This window comes from Podarcis muralis, chromosome 15, assembly GCF_964188315.1.
Source record: "Podarcis muralis chromosome 15, rPodMur119.hap1.1, whole genome shotgun sequence".
Classification (NCBI taxonomy): domain Eukaryota; kingdom Metazoa; phylum Chordata; class Lepidosauria; order Squamata; family Lacertidae; genus Podarcis; species Podarcis muralis.
The window spans coordinates 30,579,535-30,597,843 of record NC_135669.1 but is presented as its reverse complement, the minus strand read 5'-3'; the positions used below and the strand labels follow the sequence as shown (position 1 = coordinate 30,597,843).

At 47.5% G+C, this 18,309-nt stretch overlaps 1 protein-coding gene across 5 annotated transcripts in view; it reads left to right on the top strand.

Moving 5' to 3' along the window:
- Positions 1–18,309, top strand: part of TSPOAP1 (TSPO associated protein 1) — a 37,154-nt gene that overhangs the window by 10,625 nt on the left and 8,220 nt on the right. For 3 of the 5 annotated variants that reach the window (XM_077919374.1, XM_077919377.1, XM_077919373.1), the window contains 10 exons: positions 622–773; positions 1,696–2,232; positions 4,670–4,966; positions 5,720–5,908; positions 8,532–9,620; positions 10,315–10,435; positions 10,954–11,105; positions 15,592–15,760; positions 16,109–16,180; positions 18,268–18,306. In XM_077919374.1, coding sequence (XP_077775500.1) covers positions 622–773; positions 1,696–2,232; positions 4,670–4,966; positions 5,720–5,908; positions 8,532–9,620; positions 10,315–10,435; positions 10,954–11,105; positions 15,592–15,760; positions 16,109–16,180; positions 18,268–18,306 — 2,817 coding nt within the window. The remainder of the gene's footprint in view (positions 1–621; positions 774–1,695; positions 2,233–4,669; positions 4,967–5,719; positions 5,909–8,531; positions 9,621–10,314; positions 10,436–10,953; positions 11,106–15,591; positions 15,761–16,108; positions 16,181–18,267; positions 18,307–18,309) is intronic. The other 2 variants (XM_077919376.1, XM_077919378.1) reach the window with 2 other exon arrangements.

Genomic DNA, 18,309 nt, shown 5'->3' with positions numbered 1-18,309 from the left:
TTGAGGTTTTAAATTTTTGAAAGTTTTAAATCGTTGTTAATGGTTTTTACGGATAATTTTATTGCTTTACCTTTTTTGAAAATCGCTTTGAGGGTTTTAACAATCAAGCGGGATATAAATTTAATGAAATAAACAAAAAGGGGGAAATGCAAAGCTTCGTGACGAGGGTTGTCTTGTAAGTGATGGCTCCATTGTCTATGTAACAAAGGAACGCCAAATCATATAAAAAGTGCCTAGAAGCTTGAGTCCTTGTTGAAATCTCATATTATGATGCATTTTCTCCATTATAGCTATATTCTAGAGTGGGTGGTACCAATTGTCCAGGATAATACTCTGACTGTTTGAGCTGCTACAATCATGTGTAACTTGCCAGCAGCTATTCGCCTTGCTTTTATGACATTAAGCCACACACAAAAAAATTAACCAAGAGCAGAAAACTAGACTTTAGAAATGGCATGGGGCTGCTGCTCTGAACGTGTGCCCTCTTGGCCTTCTGAACAGCACAGATTACCCTGCAGTATCACCAGAGCAGTGAATTTTGCTGCTTCTCCAGCAGCGTGCACAAGGGCAAGCTCCAGAGAGTAAACAGAGTGCAATTCATTTGAAACTCATCCCTTACAGGGTCTCCAGATGCTCCCCTGGATGTCCGAGTGGAGGCTGGTCCCAGCCCTGGGATTCTGGTGATCAGCTGGCTGCCTGTCACCATCGATGCAGAAGGATCGTCCAATGGGGTGCGAGTCACCGGCTACGCCGTGTACGCAGATGGGCAAAAGGTATCCGCTTTGCGTTGGACGCAGATGAAACGCACTGTGCAGAATATTATTTTATTTATCTATTTATCTATTTATTTATCTATTTATCTATTACTTACTTACTTACTTACTTACTTACTTACTTACTTATACCCCGCCCATCTGGCTGGGATTCCCCAGCCACTCTGGGCAGCTTCCAACAGGAGATTAAAAATGCATTAAAACAGAAGCATTATTTTTTGATATTGTCATTGTTAAGCTTGGGTATCCAACTTTAGTCATACTCAAAGTAGACCTGTCGAAATCCACAAACTGTCACCCATTGTTAGCTCCCAAGGAAGGGTGGGATTTAAATTCAACAAGTAATGATCTAACTTTATATACAATTCATTTTTATTAAGTGCTGGTCTCAACCTATAAAGTTACTTGCTCTCCATTTGTTGAATTTGTTTTGTAACAACAGGGAGCAGGCCTTCCCCCAGATCATCAACATCCGTTATGGGCTGGTATTATACCTAAAAAAAATTGGCCTTTGGCCTAAAAAACTATAAATTACTTTCTTTGGTTTTCCAGATTGCTGTTTCTACAGCTTACCTGTTTTTGTGTAATTCCAGGACTGAGCTCACTGTCAACTTTGTTTTGTATGATGTGTTCTTCATTGTGTGTTTCTGATGTGTCTGGGGAAAATTCATTAAATATCAACTAATAAAAGAAAATAAATGCTGTTTTTAATGCATGTATGTGTTCATCATTGGCTTAAAACATTGTAAGTTACAGTACTCTGGGTTGCCATGACAAAATAAGCATTTAATATAAGTAATAATAATCATAACAATGATTTTAAACCACCTTAAATCATGAGTCTCCAATAACAAATTTGGTGTTGGATTTGCTCCTCTTGCTGCTGGTTCATGCCTGTCCCCCTGGTGACCCCTTTCTGCAGGTGATGGAAGTGACCTCTCCGACAGCTGGCAGCGTCCTGGCTGAGATTTCCCAGCTCCAGATCCTGCAGGTCTGCCAGGAAGTCTCCGTAAGAACTGTGTCCCTTTACGGCGAGTCAGTGGATTCGGTGCCTGCTCAGATCCCCTTGGCTCTGTTGGGAGACGCCACCAGCTGTTCCTCTCCGCTGGACTTTGGCGGTCCTGCCATGCAGCTTCCGGGCAGGGAGGGGCGGGACGTCCTCACCTCCCAGACCTCCCAGGCATGCGGGACGAAGGACACCCCTGCAGCCGCTGCCACCGATTCCTTTGCCAAATCCACCTTCCAGCCTAGCGTCAGCAGAAAGAAGTCTGGGAGCGCCTTGCTGGCGGAGACCTCCCCCAAGGGGTCCACCTCTCCCACCAGGGCTGCCTTGACACATGTGCCGCAGGGTTCACCTCCAGAAACGGGTCCTCTACCTAGGGGAGAAGGGAATGCTTTTGCGCCAGTGACTGAGGGCAATCCAGCCATGCTCAGGAAGGAATCTGAAGAGGGCGACCAGGTCAGTGTGGGGCCTTTCTTTTTGTGGAGGCCAGGGAAAGGAGGCGAGGCTGCAGAAGGGACTGTATCTAGGGCAACAGTGTGGGGCAGCCTTCTTTTGTGGGGGGAACTTTTGGGGGCCGCATACCAGTGGTGAGCAGGACTCAAAGATGAAACTGTGCAGGGCAGTGGATGTGACTCTCACCTTAGTATTTTCTTTTTATTTATTTATTGATAAGCAAATATTTTATTATTAAAAAATTCAACATTAATACATACATATTACAAATATACAAACAAACAAACAAACATGCATTTCATACAATCCTTAAAAATATTCATACATACCCACACTCAATCCCACAGGTACTTCCTTTTCCCCACCACCATCCCTCACCCCACCCTTGTGTTAGACTTCTAATCTACTCAATTGCAATTTATTTCCACTTCTATTACTTTATTTCACACACTTTAAAACCAATTTTCTACTTTTTTTCCTGTTACACATTGTTATCCATCTTATTTAGTATTTCAGTATTTATAACGGAACTTATTTATTCTAATAGGAGTTCTGATTTTTCAATATGATGTTGCAAGTATCCTTTAAACACCTTCCAGTCCTTATCTATCTTCTCTTTTGAGATGCTTCCAATTTCTCCCGTTGTTTTGAATATATTGTCCAATAATTTGGCAAGCCACTCTGTTTTGTCAGTATAATACCACTTTCCCCATTTTTCGCAATCAATAGCCTTGCGGCTACTGTTGCATATAAATATAATGTCTTGTCTTCTTCCTTTAGACTCACCTTAGTATTTTCAGCCATGGAAAAGGCAGAGGTTTCTACACTCCCTGCTCCCCTACCCACCCTCTTCCCAGGCAAGCAAAAGGCAGTGCCCTGGTTCAAAGACACTGTTGGTTAGAGCATAGAGTTGATAACGCCAAGGTTGCAGGTTTGATCCCTGTATGGGACAGCTGCAGACTGCAGAAGTTTGGGCTAGGTGATCCTCAGGATCCCTTCCGACTCTACAATTCTATGCTTTTATGATTCCAGTCGGGCAAAAGTACTTGGGGAGGAGTGGTCTCTGGGAGAGGGTGTGGCCAGAGGAGAGTCCCAAGGGCCAAATACAGATGCCTCAGGGGCCACATCTGAGTTCCCCCATTTCCTGGCACAGTGACTTGTGTGCAGCTGTGAGAGGAAGGTTGGAGTTTGGACAGGGAGGCGAACTGGGTTTGGATTTTCCTTCACCCATGAAGGAAATGGGGTAGCCTTGGGCCAGTCATAGAATCATAGAATTGTAGAGTCAGAGAGGAACCTGAGGGTCATCTAGTCCACCCCCGCCCCCCCACAGTGCAGGAATCTCAACTAAAGCATCCATGGCAGTCACTCTTTCTTACTCTATAAGCACTTTGCAGGGTTGCTGTGAAGATTATGTGGGACCTTGAGCTTCATGGCAGAAGTGGGGTGTAGCATGATACATAGTGCGTGAAAAGGAAGCACTTCACGCTGCACAAAGTTGAACTATGGAACTCCCTCCCACAGGAGGCGATGTTGGCCACCAACTTGGATGTCGTAAAAAGATGATTAGACCAGTTCATGGAGGTCAATAAGGCCACAATGGCTCTTCCCTGCCTCACCGGCAGAGGCAGCAATGCTTCTGAATAACAGTTGCTGGAAGCCACAGGAGGGCTTTTGTGCCCAGATGCTGCTTGCTGGCTTCCCACTAAACCATCTGGTTGGCCAATGGGAGAGCAGGATGCTGTTCCAGCTGGGCCATTGGCCTGATCCAGCAGCTGCTTCTTATCTACCGTATTTTTCGCTCTTTAAGACGCACCAGACCACAAGACGCAGCTAGTTTTTGGAGGAGGAAAACAAGAAAAAAAATATTCTGAATCTCAGAAGCCAGAACAGCAAGAGAGATCGCTGCGCAGTGAAAGCAGCAATCCCTCTTGCTGTTCTGGCTTTTGGGATAGCCGCGCAGCCTGCATTCGCTCCATAAGACGCACACACATTTCCCCTTACTTTTTAGGAGGGGAAAAGTGAGTTTTATAGAGCAAAAAATATGGTACTTCTATATTCCTGACTCTTTTTTTAAAAACGGCTCAGCCAATATGCAGTGCAAGCTCATTTTAATTCTGTTTTCGTAAGTTCAGCTTCCGCCCATTAGATGTGTTCCCTGGGGGAGAGGAGGAGCAGCAAGGAATGGCACCTTCCTGCTGCCATTGAGTGTCAGCCCCATTGCTGCACCGGCTCAAGGTAGATGCTTCAGTCTACCTGGCTGACCTGCTGACCTGCTGGCCCCTCTCTGTTAAGCCCTGCTAGCAGCAGTTGGGTTTAGGATTAGGGCCCTGATTAGATCATAAGTGATAGCTATCCATGTCAAAGGAAAGCCAAGCACACCGTTGCGAATGTTGCTTTTCTTGGTGTCTGATCTTTCTTGCTGCAACCATTTCCTTCCCAGCAGCCCCTGCTGGTGTCCAGAGCGCAGGAGGCAGCGAGCCGAGGGGAAGCCTGCTCTGCCGATCTGGGGGCGAAAGAGCCCCCACCCAAAAGGGGGGCAGGAAGCGATCCAAGTTGCCTGGGAGCGAAGCTGTTGCCACCCAGCAGGTCTTCCCTGCAAGGCGAGGAGAGGTCCGCCGACTCAGGGCAAAGCGAGAGGCGAGCCCCAGAATCTGTGGCTGGATCTTCCGGGAGGTTGAAGCTGCTGAAGGAGATTCCCAGGGATGACTCCTTGCTGGCGCCCAGGGTCAGAAGAGAGGTCCGTCTCCCTCATTTAAAGGGTTTTGATTGGATTTGGTTAACTCGTGGGCCGGTCAATTCCCATAAAGTGCTTTGGGACACAGTTGAGCTGAAATGAATCTGCGCTGCGAAAATCCGTCTTTCGGTTACAAAAGTTCATATGCAAAATGTTTTTTGGGGGGGGGGGCGTTGATGTTATTATCAGGTGTCAACATGCACACACAGATTTTGTGTATGAACTTTTGCCACCGAATGATAGATTTCCACAGCGCAGATACATGCCAATGTCCAATGAATAGCCTTTGATAATTGACATGCAATGGTAGACAGCATTTGATTATGCTTGGTAGTTGACATTCAGCGGTAGCTTGCACTTGATTCTATCAGGTTGTTCATCTGCAATTGTATTAGTAGTTTATTTCAGTTGGGAATTGGCATGCAATGTCAGTTTGCTTTTGTGCCAGACAGCTGACATGCAACAGTGGTTACCTTTTGATAGATGACACACAAATGGTATTTAGAATGGGACAACTAACATTTTATGAGATTTCACAACTGTTGCTTGCTAAACTCAAGCCTAAAGCATCCCAGTTTGCAAGGTTAAGATCAATGTAGATTAGAACCTGAACATTCACGTTCAAAATGTGAATGTGGATTTGGAAACTGGGCAGTGTTCCGATATTCAGTTTGGCTCCTGGGTTAATTTTGTGGGGCTTAATTCTTCCCTGACAGCAATATCTTTTAAAATTTCTAAATTTTCAAATTTTTGCAGGGAGAGAAAAGGTCTGATGCGGGAAATCGTCCGGTGACTCTTCTGACTGACCACAGCCGCGGGTCAGACCTGTCTGATATCATGGAGGAAGAGGAGGAGGAAGAAGAGGAAGCAAGTCAGCCGTCTGGCAAGGCAGGAGAATCAAAATGGGCTCCAAGTGAATGCCCTGGCAGAGAAAATGGAGAGAAGGTAATCTGTTGGTTCCCTTAACCGCATGAGCAGGGAACCTTTGACTCTCCAGGTGTTGCTGATCTATAACTCACATTAACCCCTAGGAATCTTGGTCAGTGGCTGGGGATGATGGGATTTGTAGTCCAGCAACATCTGGTGGCCCACAAGTGCCCCACACCTGCTTGGAGAAGCTAGAGTTGTGGTCAGTCAGTTGGGTTCACCCAGAGGAGCATTTGTTAATAACCAAGAATATCATGATCTCCTTCTCCAAATGATGGGGTTCAAGGTAGCAACCTGTCCCCATCTAGATGCTGACCATGCCTAGATCTGATTAGCTTCAGCAGACTGGTTCACCCAAAAACAGGAATGAAATGGGGTGCATTGCTCACTTGGTTCAGGAAGTTCCCCTTGTTTGGGAGAGTCCCTAGCCATGCCCCCCAGGGGGAGCCCAAAAATGGAAGCAGCTCTGTTGATCTGGGACCATATTCATCCCACCATACAGCACATAGCAAAATATCAGTTTTATTAAGTACAGCATAATGGCAATCTATGGGTTAAACCACAGAACCTAGGACTTGCTGATCAGAAGGTCGGCGGTTTGAATCCCTGCGATGGGGTGAGCTCCCGCTGCTCAGTCCCTGCTGCTGCCAACCTAGCAGTCCAAAAGCACATCAAAGTGCAAGTAGATAAATAGGTACCGCTCCGGCGGGAAGGTAAATGGCATTTCCATGCGCTGCTCTGGTTCGCTAGAAGCGGCTTAGTCATGCTGGCCACATGACCTGGAAGCTGTACAGCAGCTCCCTCGGCCAATAAAGCGAGATGAGCGCCGCAACCCAAGTCGGTCACAACTGGACCTAAGGGTCGGGGGTCCCTTTATCTTTACCTTTAATGACAATCTTATGCCTAATTTCTTCCCGGGAATATGCTCCACTGAACTCAGGGGCGTTCACTTCTGACCTCACAGGATCAACTTGTCAAATCCCTTTTCCCCAGAGATCTTCAGCCACCTGAAACACAACCTTTAGCTTTTCATTAGCTATTGCAAGCCATGTCATGAAGGAATGGCAAATGGGTGAGTTGGGGGAGAAGTTAGCATCCAGCAGTTCTGCTGAGTTGATTGCAGCTTCTGGGAGCTCATGACCAGGAGCTCATAACCAGGACTTGAAAACAGGAGCATTTGTGAGGGTGTTTTGAGTGCTGTCTCATGGCGTGTGTAGGACCAAGAGACGTGGACAGTGAAGGAGATGCTGCAGTGACCTGCAATACCTGTGCCAAGTTTCTTTTCCTGTCTGAAAATGTGCAGAGCTACACCTGTAGCAAGTGCAAACCGGTTGCCTTGCTGGAGAAGAAGGTACAGCAATTTGAGGCCTGCCTATTTACTGAGTTACTAGGCAAGATCCAGAATTTCTCGATAGAGCAGAATGGACTGTGTTGGAACAGCAACACAGGTGGGCTGCCCCCACAGAGGAGGAAGATCGCCCATTGCAGGAGACGAACCCCTGGAGGAAGGTGACACACAGAAGCAGGACTGTCAGGAGCCACGCTGTGTCACTGGAGCTGCTTGTCTTTATGATACAATGGTTAATTCGAAGCAAGATTCTACAGCAAATTAATTCTAAGGAGGAAGTGCTTACAAATGTTGAGACATGGGAAACCATAGAAATGGATGGACAAATGGAGAGACAGACAGATATGGATTACTAGAGGCTGCCATCCCTGCTCACATTGCACACAGCTTCTCCCCTTCCCCCCACCCTCTTTTTACAAATCCTCCAATAGGGTCTGTGTTCTGACTTCATGCAAATCCAGGATTGTCATGTGGCACTGCAAACCCTCCTACGTGATGACAGCCTTACATTTATATATATATAGGAAGATACCCCATTAAGAGTTGTTTGGAGGAAGACAAGCCCTTGTGTTCCACTAGATACCTGCAATATTTATTCAGCCGGACTGCACAGATCATTGAGAGAGGGTAGATCAGGTAGACAGGCCTAAGGAAGAAGTCTTGAAGAGCCAAGCAGGAAAAAGGAAAAATCCTTTCTGACCTGCTAAAGTTGTGAGATGTTTACACAGGATGAAAAGGCTGGTGTTTGATCCATCGCTGAGCCAGTGTCCTGGGCCCGGATCAGAGCTGGGATACTGGCCAGTTCTTCCACCTGGATGTTCACATACACGCACCCCTCCATATCCCTAACTTCTTTCTATGCAGCCTGACTCCTCTAACTTCATAATGTTGGTCTTCGCAATGGATTTTGGCACAAGAAGAGCCCTGCAGCCACAGGATCAGACCAAAGATTCATCTAGTTCAGCATTCCATTTGCTACAGTGGCCAATCAGATGCCTCTGAGGAACCCATGGGCAAGGCAACAAAGGCAACCACCCTATCCTGCTCTTCCTCAACCCTCCCCAGTAACTGGTGTTCTGAGGTAGATTGCCTCTGGCTGTGGAGGCTCCATTTAGCGACCACAGTTAATATAGCCACTGATAGATGTAGCCAGCCTCCTCCATGGACTTGCCCAGCCCTCTTTTATTGCCATCCGAAGGATTGATGGTAGGTAGGCGCTGTTCCCCCATCCCTTTTAACACCTATTTCCTCTTTCTCTCTCCTTCTCCCTTGCTGGCCTGTTCTGGAACACAGCTGGACCTTGGCGACACCGATAGCGACGAAGAGATCCTGGAACGGATCCTGGAGATGCCATTGCAAAAAAACTGCAGCAAAGCACTTTTCAGCATCCCAGAAGTAACGGAAGAAGAGGAGGAGGAAGAAGATTGGGACCACGGCCTGAACAGACCAGTTTCACCCCCTCTGGCAAGGAAGTCTTCTGATGGCTTCCGGGATAGGTCTCCCTACAAAAGAACAGAAGCTCCTCCTCTTCCTGTGGATGCTCCACCGAAAAGGAACCAGGTTCCGTCAGAGGAGGAAGTCTTGCTGGATGTCCCCGGGAAGTTCAGGAGAGACGGTGTGAGTGAAAAGCCAGCTTACCCTGGGAACTGGGAGTGGGATTGCCCTGATATTGCTGTGGAGAGGAAGTCTTCCCAGTGGGGAAGGCCCAGCCGTTGCAGAGAGAAAGGACTCGCTCCATCCCAGGGAAACAGGAAGAGGAAGGTGGATATACAAGAACGACCCGCCCGTTCCATGCTGAGCAATTGCCACCAAGGCGGAGGAGGCCTCTACAGGGCCCGGAGCCTGAAGGAAAACTTGGACGTGATCACCAGCCTCGGGGTGGAGGACGAGTCGGATCTGTGCAGCTGGGCGAGGCAGAGACCCCGCCAAAGGAGGACGGTGCCCCTCGAGGTGGCGGGGGAGGAAGATGGCCCCGGAAGCCTCTCCCGCTGCCTCAACCCGGAGAGCTTGGAGATCAACGTCGAGTACGACTCCGACGAGGACATGACGATCACGTCCACCCCAGCCAGCCAGCTCAGTTTGGACGGGAGGGCCGACGGATCCCCCACGGACTGCGAAGAGGGGTGGAGCGACTCCTCCAGCCGCTCGGGGTCGGTCCAGTCCAGCGGGCCGAGGGAGCTGAAGAGGTGCAGCAGCTGGGAAGAGGAGAGTGGGGAATGGAGCACGTCACCCAGCCGCTCACCCGGGAGGCTCTGCTGGAGGAGGAGGGCCTCCGCGGGTGCCTCTGAGGAGAGGAGCCGGAGCCTGGAGAGGAACCCCTCTCTCTGGAGAGGCGGGCTGGAGCGGCCTTGGAAGGATGTCCTTCCATCGTCACACCCACGGGTCTGTGAGCTGCCCCCTTCCCCTGCCGCCATTGCCGCAGCTTGCCGCAACCCTGACCGTGCTTTCTCTCCCCAGCTCCCCAGCTTGCTTGCTTTCTGATTCTTGTGCTGAGTGCTTTGCTGGAAGCAGAGGCGCCTCCTATTGTCCTAACAGCTGGAGCTTGTGGTGCATTTGTGATGCTCCTTCGTGTGGCTTTTCTTATGTTTCACTCCAAAATCAACTTGGCTGGCTGGAGGCTTCCCATGCAGTATTCCTCTTCCCAAAGGGAAACTCTGTTGAAGAATTAAATGTTTTCAGATTTCGAGGACACATTCCAGCCCTCTCAGCGAAGGGTCAAAGCTGGGTTGGCGAGGGGTGTGGCCTAAGGTGAGGGGTGTGGCTGAGGAAGGGGTGTGGCTTGTGGAGTGGCCTGGGGGGTTGGACCACATTTGGCCCATGGACCTGATCTTCCCTCCCACTGCATTGTGGGTTTGGGGACACGTCAGAGGTAACTTGTACCACAACGCCAAACACAATGGACTTTCCCAACATCTTCTTGGGTCCAGATTCCACAAGTTTCCAGAAGAGGAATATTGCATCTTGTAGCTTTGCTTTTGCATATGTGTGTGTGTTTGTGTGATTCCGCCCTGGCCATAAATTTTCAGATCTCGTGAGGCTGGATCAGGGACTAATTCTGCCAAGGGTTCTCTTCCAGGTGTCGGGCAATGGCAACCTTGAGCTGCTGAACTCAACCTCTTGGCAGGTCCCTACCAGGAGAGGCAGGCGTCCCCGAAGAAGGTCTCAAGATGTAGCAGAACCTCCCGACACAAATTCCGGTAAGCTGCTTAGAAATATAGAAATATAGAACTGTAGAGTTGGAAGCAACTCTGAGGATCATCTAGTCCAATCCTATGCAATGCAGGAAAATGCAGCTGTCCCATACAGGGATAGATCCTGCAACCTTGGCATTATCAGCACCACTCTAACCAACTGAATTATCCTAGAAGCGTTTTTTTTGTGAGTGGGGAAAGCTACAAGGAGGGATCCAGTACCAGTCATAGGCATTTTTGGGGAGGAGGGAATAATCAGGGCCTGGGGGATCAATCCAGTGCTTTGCTGGGTCCAGAACCTGGCCCAAGTGCTCTGGGCTGGCAGACAGACTTAGAACTGGCCTTGGTCTACTTCAGGGTTTCCCAAACTTGGGTCTTCAGCTGTTTTTGAACTACAACTCCCATCACCCTGACCACTGGTCCTGCTAGCTAGGGATGATGGGTGTTGTAGTCCAAAAACAGCTGGAGACCCAAGCTTGGGAGACCCATGTCTAATTGCACCCTTTTGTGTGTGTCTCGGACAGACTCTTGGAGAAGCCCTTCCCCTGAACCAATGGACTCTGGGGGCTCAGCCCGACTCTTTGTGGCCCTCTTTGACTATGACCCTCCCTCAATGTCTCCAAACCCCGACGCAGCTGAGGAAGAGCTCCCCTTTCAGGAGGGACAGATCCTGAAGGTAAGAGCAGAGTTAAGGAGAAAGCGGACAGTTCCGTTTCCCCCAGGTTATTAATTTATGTGGGGATGTTCAGGGAAGCAGGAGAGGATATATTAATGATACCCTTCCTAACTTGCGTTAGCAAGTTCTATATCTTAGCAGAATTGAAACTTGCTTGTTGCAGGCTCATCTGAGCCTCTCTATATAAGATTCCTGGTAAGATCCCTTCTCGTCCCTCTTAAAAAGAATAGACACGACAATCTTATTAAAGTCAATATAAAAGTAATTTACTCACATTCATTCAGTTCACAGTTGGATCCCTGAAGGCAGACTTAGGTTACAAAAGTATATATACATGTGGAACTATCCCATACGGGAGTTAGTCCCAAGTGACTGCTGACAGAAAAACAAAATGGAGAAAAAGAGAAAAGAAGAACATGTGCTCCCCTACCCAGGTTAGGCCACGCCCACATCTAGTCACATGCAGAGTACGTTTGTCCCAGCTCAGGAGGAAACAGGAAGTTTTCTCCTGGCTGGTAGAAAGCATCCCCTAGCATGTCCATTCTAGGAATGCTGTACTTGACTGCTATGTGTTTCACATCCCACAATTTAGATAGTCAGGAGCCTCCAGCCCTCGGGCCTATTCAGGCCTACCAGAACCCTCCCCATTTGGCCCATGAGGCCATTACACACAAGCCACACCCACTTGACGTCAGATGTGGGGCAGGTATAGGTGGAGAAGGGCTTGCCCACCTATCAAACTTGGTCAATGGGGTGCAGGATATCTGTCCCATGGATTTAGTTCTTGATTTGGATAGCGAACGCTTCTCCCAATCCTTTTGCTTATTGTTTTAATTTTTTTTAATTAACCTTTTTAATTTTCTTAAGTTGCATAACTACCATGATGAATTGAAATCTTAGCAAAACAATATCGCAAAATCAAGATTGTAACCTATCAAACAAAAATCCCAAGAGCCTTCTTTGTGCAAACACTTGCAGAGAAATTTACAATAAATGTAGAGGTACAGTATTCATAGTCATAAAGAAGAGAAACCAAACATTCAACAAACCCATATATATTGGAGCGCATCCCTTTTGTGGTCTGAAATATTTGTACTAGTGATAAAGCTCCACTTCTCTTCCGCAAATGCATGTCTTTGTTTACTTCCTCTAGATATTCTTAACTTACATGTTATGTTTCTCCACAAAGGCTATCTGCCAAATCTTTTTGTATCAGGCTGTTAAATTAGCTCCTTTAAGATCCTCCCCCAAAATGACAACGGTCACACATGCAGTGACCATTAAGTATCCTGTCAAGTCCGCATTATCACCTGCAAATAAATTTAGAAGAGCTAAATCTGGAGTCTTCCTAATGGAACAGTGCTTCTCAAAGTCAACAGTATCACACCCAGGTGGGGAGTAGGATTACCTAGGGGGGCACCAAGAAGCAAGGCAGCCTCTGGCTTGACCAGGCTAAAGCCTAGAGGAAAACATATTTCTCACTTTCTATTTAAAGTTTTACTAATCACTCTCAATACTTATTTCCTTTGGCCACGGTTGTTTGTATTTATGATTCCGAGTTGTCACAAGCTAGCCAATTATCGGTAATAGCTGCTATTGATGAATCAAGTTCATCAATTTGATAATGAATCAAGTTCATCAATTTTCTTGAATTAAACAAAATATTTTAAATTGAATTTTGAATAAATATGCAATTAATTGTTACTGTTTTGAATTTTATGGTGTTACCATCTTTCTTGGTGGGTTGTGCAAACCACTCTTCTGAATGGTAGGGAGCACTGGGGATGAGTCAGTGGCCTGAAAACTGCTGTAATAGATGACAGAATCATTTTATCCACTGCACTGAAAACTTGATCCCAGAACAGCGATAGCTTGGTGCATGTCCACCATACATGCTTGTAGTTACCTTTCTCATTTCACCCCTGTTAAAAAGCTGCCGGCGCATTCCTTTCTCCAAATTTCTTTTTGCCTCAATGAAGACTCAGGTTTTGTTTCATTAAGGCCATCATAAAAATATATGGTGCATCTGCTTCTGGAATGCTGTGTAGCATTCTGGTCACCTCACCTCAAAATGGGTATGCTGGAGTTGAAAAAGCTTCAGAAAAGTGCAAGTCAAATGATCGGGGGGATGGAGCAAGTCCTCTTGGAAGGAAGGTTGCAGCATTTGGGACTTGTCAGTTCAGAGAAGAGGAGAGCAAGAGGCGACATGATAGAAGTTTTTAAAATTACCGTATTTTTTGCTCCATAAGACGCACCTGGCCATAAGATGCACCTAGTTTTTAGAGGGGGAAAGCAAGAAAAAAATATTCTGCGCAGAGCATGTAAGCGGCTCTTGTTTTTCTTGCTTTAAAGCAAGCAAAGCGAGAGCCGCTTACATGGCTTCTGTCCCGCTTTGTGCAGCTCTCACTTTGCTTCTCACCCGCCTCGCTGTAAAGCACTGTGACGCCGAAGCAAGAAGAGGAGGAGGAGACACCAGGACAGGTGCTTTACAGCGAGGTGGGAGGAGGAATGGGCAAGCAAAGTGGGACAGAAGCCATGTAAGCAGCTCTCACTTTGCTTGCTCCCATCCGTCCCTCCTCCCGCTTCGCTGCGAAGCCAGCAGAGCAAGAGGTGTTGCGCAGCTCTCGCTGAAGCCAGCGGAGCAAGGGCGATAGCCGCGCAGCGGCTCTTGCTGTGCTGGCTTTAGAGCGAAGCAGGAGGAGGGACAGAAGGGAGCCCTTACACGGAGCTCCTTCCATCCCTCCTCCAGCCTTGCTGTAAAGCCAGCAGAGCAAGAGCCGCTGACACGCTCTTGCTCTGCTGAAAAGCGAGAGGTGCGCAGAGCGCGTCAGTGGCTCTTGCTCTGCTGACTTCACAGCGAGCAACGGACAGGAGCCATGGCTCCAGCTGCAGAGGCATCCCTCAGCTCGCGACTGCAGCGGCAGCCGAGGGATCCTTCTGCCGCCCAATGCATTCGCTCCATAAGACGCGCACACATTTCCCCTTACTTTTTAGGAGGAAAAAAGTGTGTCTTATAGAGCGAAAAATACAGTATGTATGGCTTGGAGAGAGTGGGTAGAAAAATGTTTTCCCCTTCTCTCATGACTTGTGGGCATCTAATGACAATCCTTCTTCACGCAGAGCACAGTTGAACTGTGGAACTCCCTCCCACAAGGAAGCAGTTATGGCCACCCATTTGGACGGCTTTAAAAGAGGATTGGACAAATTCTCAGAGGAGGAGAGTTCTATTGATGACTATTAGCCATGATGGCTCTGCTCTGCCTCCATAGTTAGAGGCAGCAATGCTGCTCAATAGCAGTTGCTATTGAAGCCACAGGAGGGATACTCTTGTGTTCAAATCCTGCTTGCAGGTTTCCCATGTGGGCATCTGGTTGGCCCCTGTGAGACCAGGATGCTGGAGTAGATGGCTAGATGGTCCCTATTTGGCCTGACCCAGCAGAACTCTTCTTCTGTTCTCATGTTTGTTTGCTGGTTTTATCACATTGATATCACACTTTTTATCTTCCCATCAGCTGAAGGTGCCATTCTGGTCAAAGGTCATCCAGAGAGCTTGAGTCACTTTGGTCACCTCGGGAGGAGCTTTTTCACTCCCTCCCCCTCCCCCTCTGAGAAACTCTGCTTTGGTGGTGCTGATAACAAGAGGAAGTTCGATTCTGCAACGTTCCTAAATTAAGCAACAGTTTGAGGTCCCGTAGTGGTTTCTCTTCTGTATCAAGACTCCTTACGAAATTTTGACCACTTTGCTTTTCTAAATCTGCTTATGGGAAGAGGCAAAAAACTCTGCCACTTCCCAAACCCTTGTCACCATCCTCCACTGTGAACCTTTTTCAGCACCGTTGTGCACAATTTTTAAGAGAGGGAGAGAGAACTGTTTGCTAGGTTTCCTTTTTTAAAAATATATTTTAATTTTTACAGAAAATTTCCAAAAATCAAACAACATATTTTCTTGTCTTATACAATGTTTTGGACTTCCATCAGCCGCATCTGAAGATTTTTCAGTCTTTATCACTTAATCTGCATTTCATTAGTTTCACTATTACTTTTAATAGTCTTTCACTAATAATTCTCTTCATACTTTTCTCTGCAATATTTCACATAGTCCTCCTTACGAAACTTCTTGCAATCCTACTAGTGTAATCTGTTGATTACAGTTGCTTTTCAAATAATTCACATATTTACTCCAGTCTTCTGAGAATCTCTGATCCCGCAGGTTTCGAATCCTTCCTGTCATCTTATCTAATTCTGCATAGTCCATTAATTTCGTTTGCCATTCTTCTTTTGTCGGTAATAGATTTCCAGATACAAATATGCATTTCAACAGTGTGCTCCCTAGGAAATCTAAATACTTAAAATGCCTCTTTGCAAATACGGTTTGAAGATCCAGCAAGGCTCTTTTTGTGTTCTTAATATCTCTCTGACTGCTCCCCCCAAAAAAACTCCCTTGCAAATTATTGTCCATCTTTCTTGTTGTTTCCTCCTCCTCCAGGTTTATGGCCACAAGGATGCTGACGGATTCTACAGAGGAAAATGCGGGGGGAGAACGGGCTATGTCCCCTGCAACATGGTCTCCGAGGTCCAGGTGGACAGCGAGGCCACCAGGAAGCAACTCCTAGAGGAAGGACGGATCCCTACAGACATGCTGGTGGAAAGTCTAGGTGCTCCACTCTGTCCCGTGACCTCGGGGTGGGATGGGGATCCTCAGGTCCAGGCCCAGATGTGACCCACCAGAAAACACTGACCCACAGCACTCTCCCCAGGCCATTCAATCCCCATCTCACCCTCCCCTCAAATGCTTTTGCCTGCCTGGAAGGTATCGTTGAATTGTGGTCACGCCGCTTGCAAGCCAGGATGCAGTGTGTTGCGTATCCCCAAATCCAGACCACAGTGATTGAGAGCTGAATCCACCAACTGAAATTAATATTGCAAAAAGATTTCTTAACATTTCATTATCTTGAAGATTGCTGATTTGCTTGGGATTTGTTTTGGGTTTTTTTTTAATGCAGATAACGGTGTGTTTTCCCCGCCTCCTCGTCGCCTCACAGTTCGCCCACCAAAACCTCGGCGGTCCAAAAAAGGTCTGTATCGTGTCCGAGGTGTTGGTTGTCTCTTACAGCCCTCTCAAGTCCCATTTGAAGAGATTGTCACAAAGCTGAGAAACAAAAAACACAGTCCATGCACAAGATGTGGGGAAGGGCTTAGCACCTGTTGGAGCACCTGTTTTGCCAGTAGAAGCTCCCATGTTTGAACCCCAGCATCTCCAGGGCATGGGAAAATACCTGAAATCTTGGAAAGCCACTGCCAGTCAGTGTAAATGGTCCTCCTGAACTAGGCAACTCAAGGTTTTGATTCAAGAAAAGGAGCCTATGTTCCTACTTAAATCAGCCCCTTTATTCAGAACAATGAGGACTAGAATCTTGCTTGATTTTTAATGGAAGAGCCACTGCTCAGTGGTTGGCTACATGCATTGCCTGCAGAAGGTCCTAGGTTCAGTTGGGAAAAACTTATGCCAGCCAGTGTAGACCAGCAATGGAGAACCTCAATTCCAGGGGCCAAATCCAGCCCTCCAGGTTTCTCTGTCTGGTCCTCGGGACTGTCTCTAGGAAACACACCCTTCTGGCGGTCAGACAGAGAGGCCTGGGGGGCTGGATTTGACCCCAGGGCCACACCCCTCACCAGCCTTGCTTTGCACCCTGCTCGAGTAATTTTACCTGGTTAGGAGGTGCCCTTGAACTCTAAAAAAGTTTCTTGCTTCTATAGATGGAGGACGATGCTTTTCCACAATGGCTTTGTGTGCGCTCTGGGAATCTGGGTTTCCTAGAGCTGGCAAACAAACACAGTCCATTCACAGGGTTGTAGCTCAGGGCCAGGACACCTGCTTGGCAGGTAGAAGGTCCCAGGTTCATTTCCAGCTGAGGAACAGAAAAGATACGAAACTCTGGAGGATACCCACAGGCTAAAAGGTGTTCCTCACCCCTGCTGTATGGACCATCTTGAACAAGGTGGACCAAGGATCTAACTTTGTAACAGACAGCTTCCTGTGTCTCGTGGGCTGGTCAGGGTGATGCATATGGAGGCACTTCTTGATACAGCGTATAGTTAAACTATGGAACTCCCTCCCACAGGAGGCAGAGAAGGCCACCAACCTAGGTGGATTTAAATGAGGATTAGATGAATTCATGATGGAGGAGGAGGAGGAGGCTACTAGCCCCCAATGGCTCTGCTCTGCCCCCACAGTCAGAGGCAGCAATGCTTGTGAATACCAGTTGCTGGAAACCACAGGAGAGGACTCTTGTGCTCGAATCCTGCTTGTGGGTTTCTCACGGGCATCTGCTTGGCCACTATGAGAAGAGGATGCTAGACAAGATGGGCCACTGGCCTGATCCTGCAGGCACTGATGTTCTTATGAGGATGGCTGAGGACTCTACAACATTGTCTTTGAGCTGAGGTGACCAAGAGAGGGTTCCACCTACTAAGCACAGCAAGATATCGCAGGAACACATGAAACCTTTAGACCAGGGGTAGGCAAACTAAGGCCCGGGGGGCCAGATCCAGCCCAATCGCCTTCTAAATCCAGCCCGCGGACAGTCTGGGAATCAGTGTGTTTTTATATGAGTAGAATGTGTCCTTATTTAAAATGTATCTCTGGGTTATGTGTGGGGTGTAAGAATTCATTCATATATTTTCCCCCAAAATATAATCTGGCCCCCCCACAAGGTCTGAGGGACAGTGGACTGGCCCCCTGCTGAAAAAATTTGCTGACCCCTGCTTTAGATGATCCTACCCCATTCCTCCATGTAGGGTAGCAAAGGGGTGTGACAGCATCAGCAGAGGTGGCCTGTGGTAACACGGTGTCCTGAGCAAGGACAAAACTTGACATCCCCTACCTCCCAAGTATTTCTTATTTTCAGAGTAATACCTTTTTTATTTCTTATTATTTTGAACCCCCCTCGGCACGGCAACAGATCAACATCCAAAGCTCTGCCAATCAGAGCACCTGCTTCTGTTATAGCTGCATTTAAGGTTAACCATATGCTCTGCCTGCAGGGCCTCAAACCAGCAATTTGGAAATAACTCTTGGCCAAGTCTTTGTTCTTCAGTAATGGGACGAACGGACACACTGCATTTCTATTTAAACTGGCTCTTCTGTTTTTCATCCCCACAGTGGAGCAGGAGAAGCAAGAAGAGAAGAATCCTTGCTTTGGTG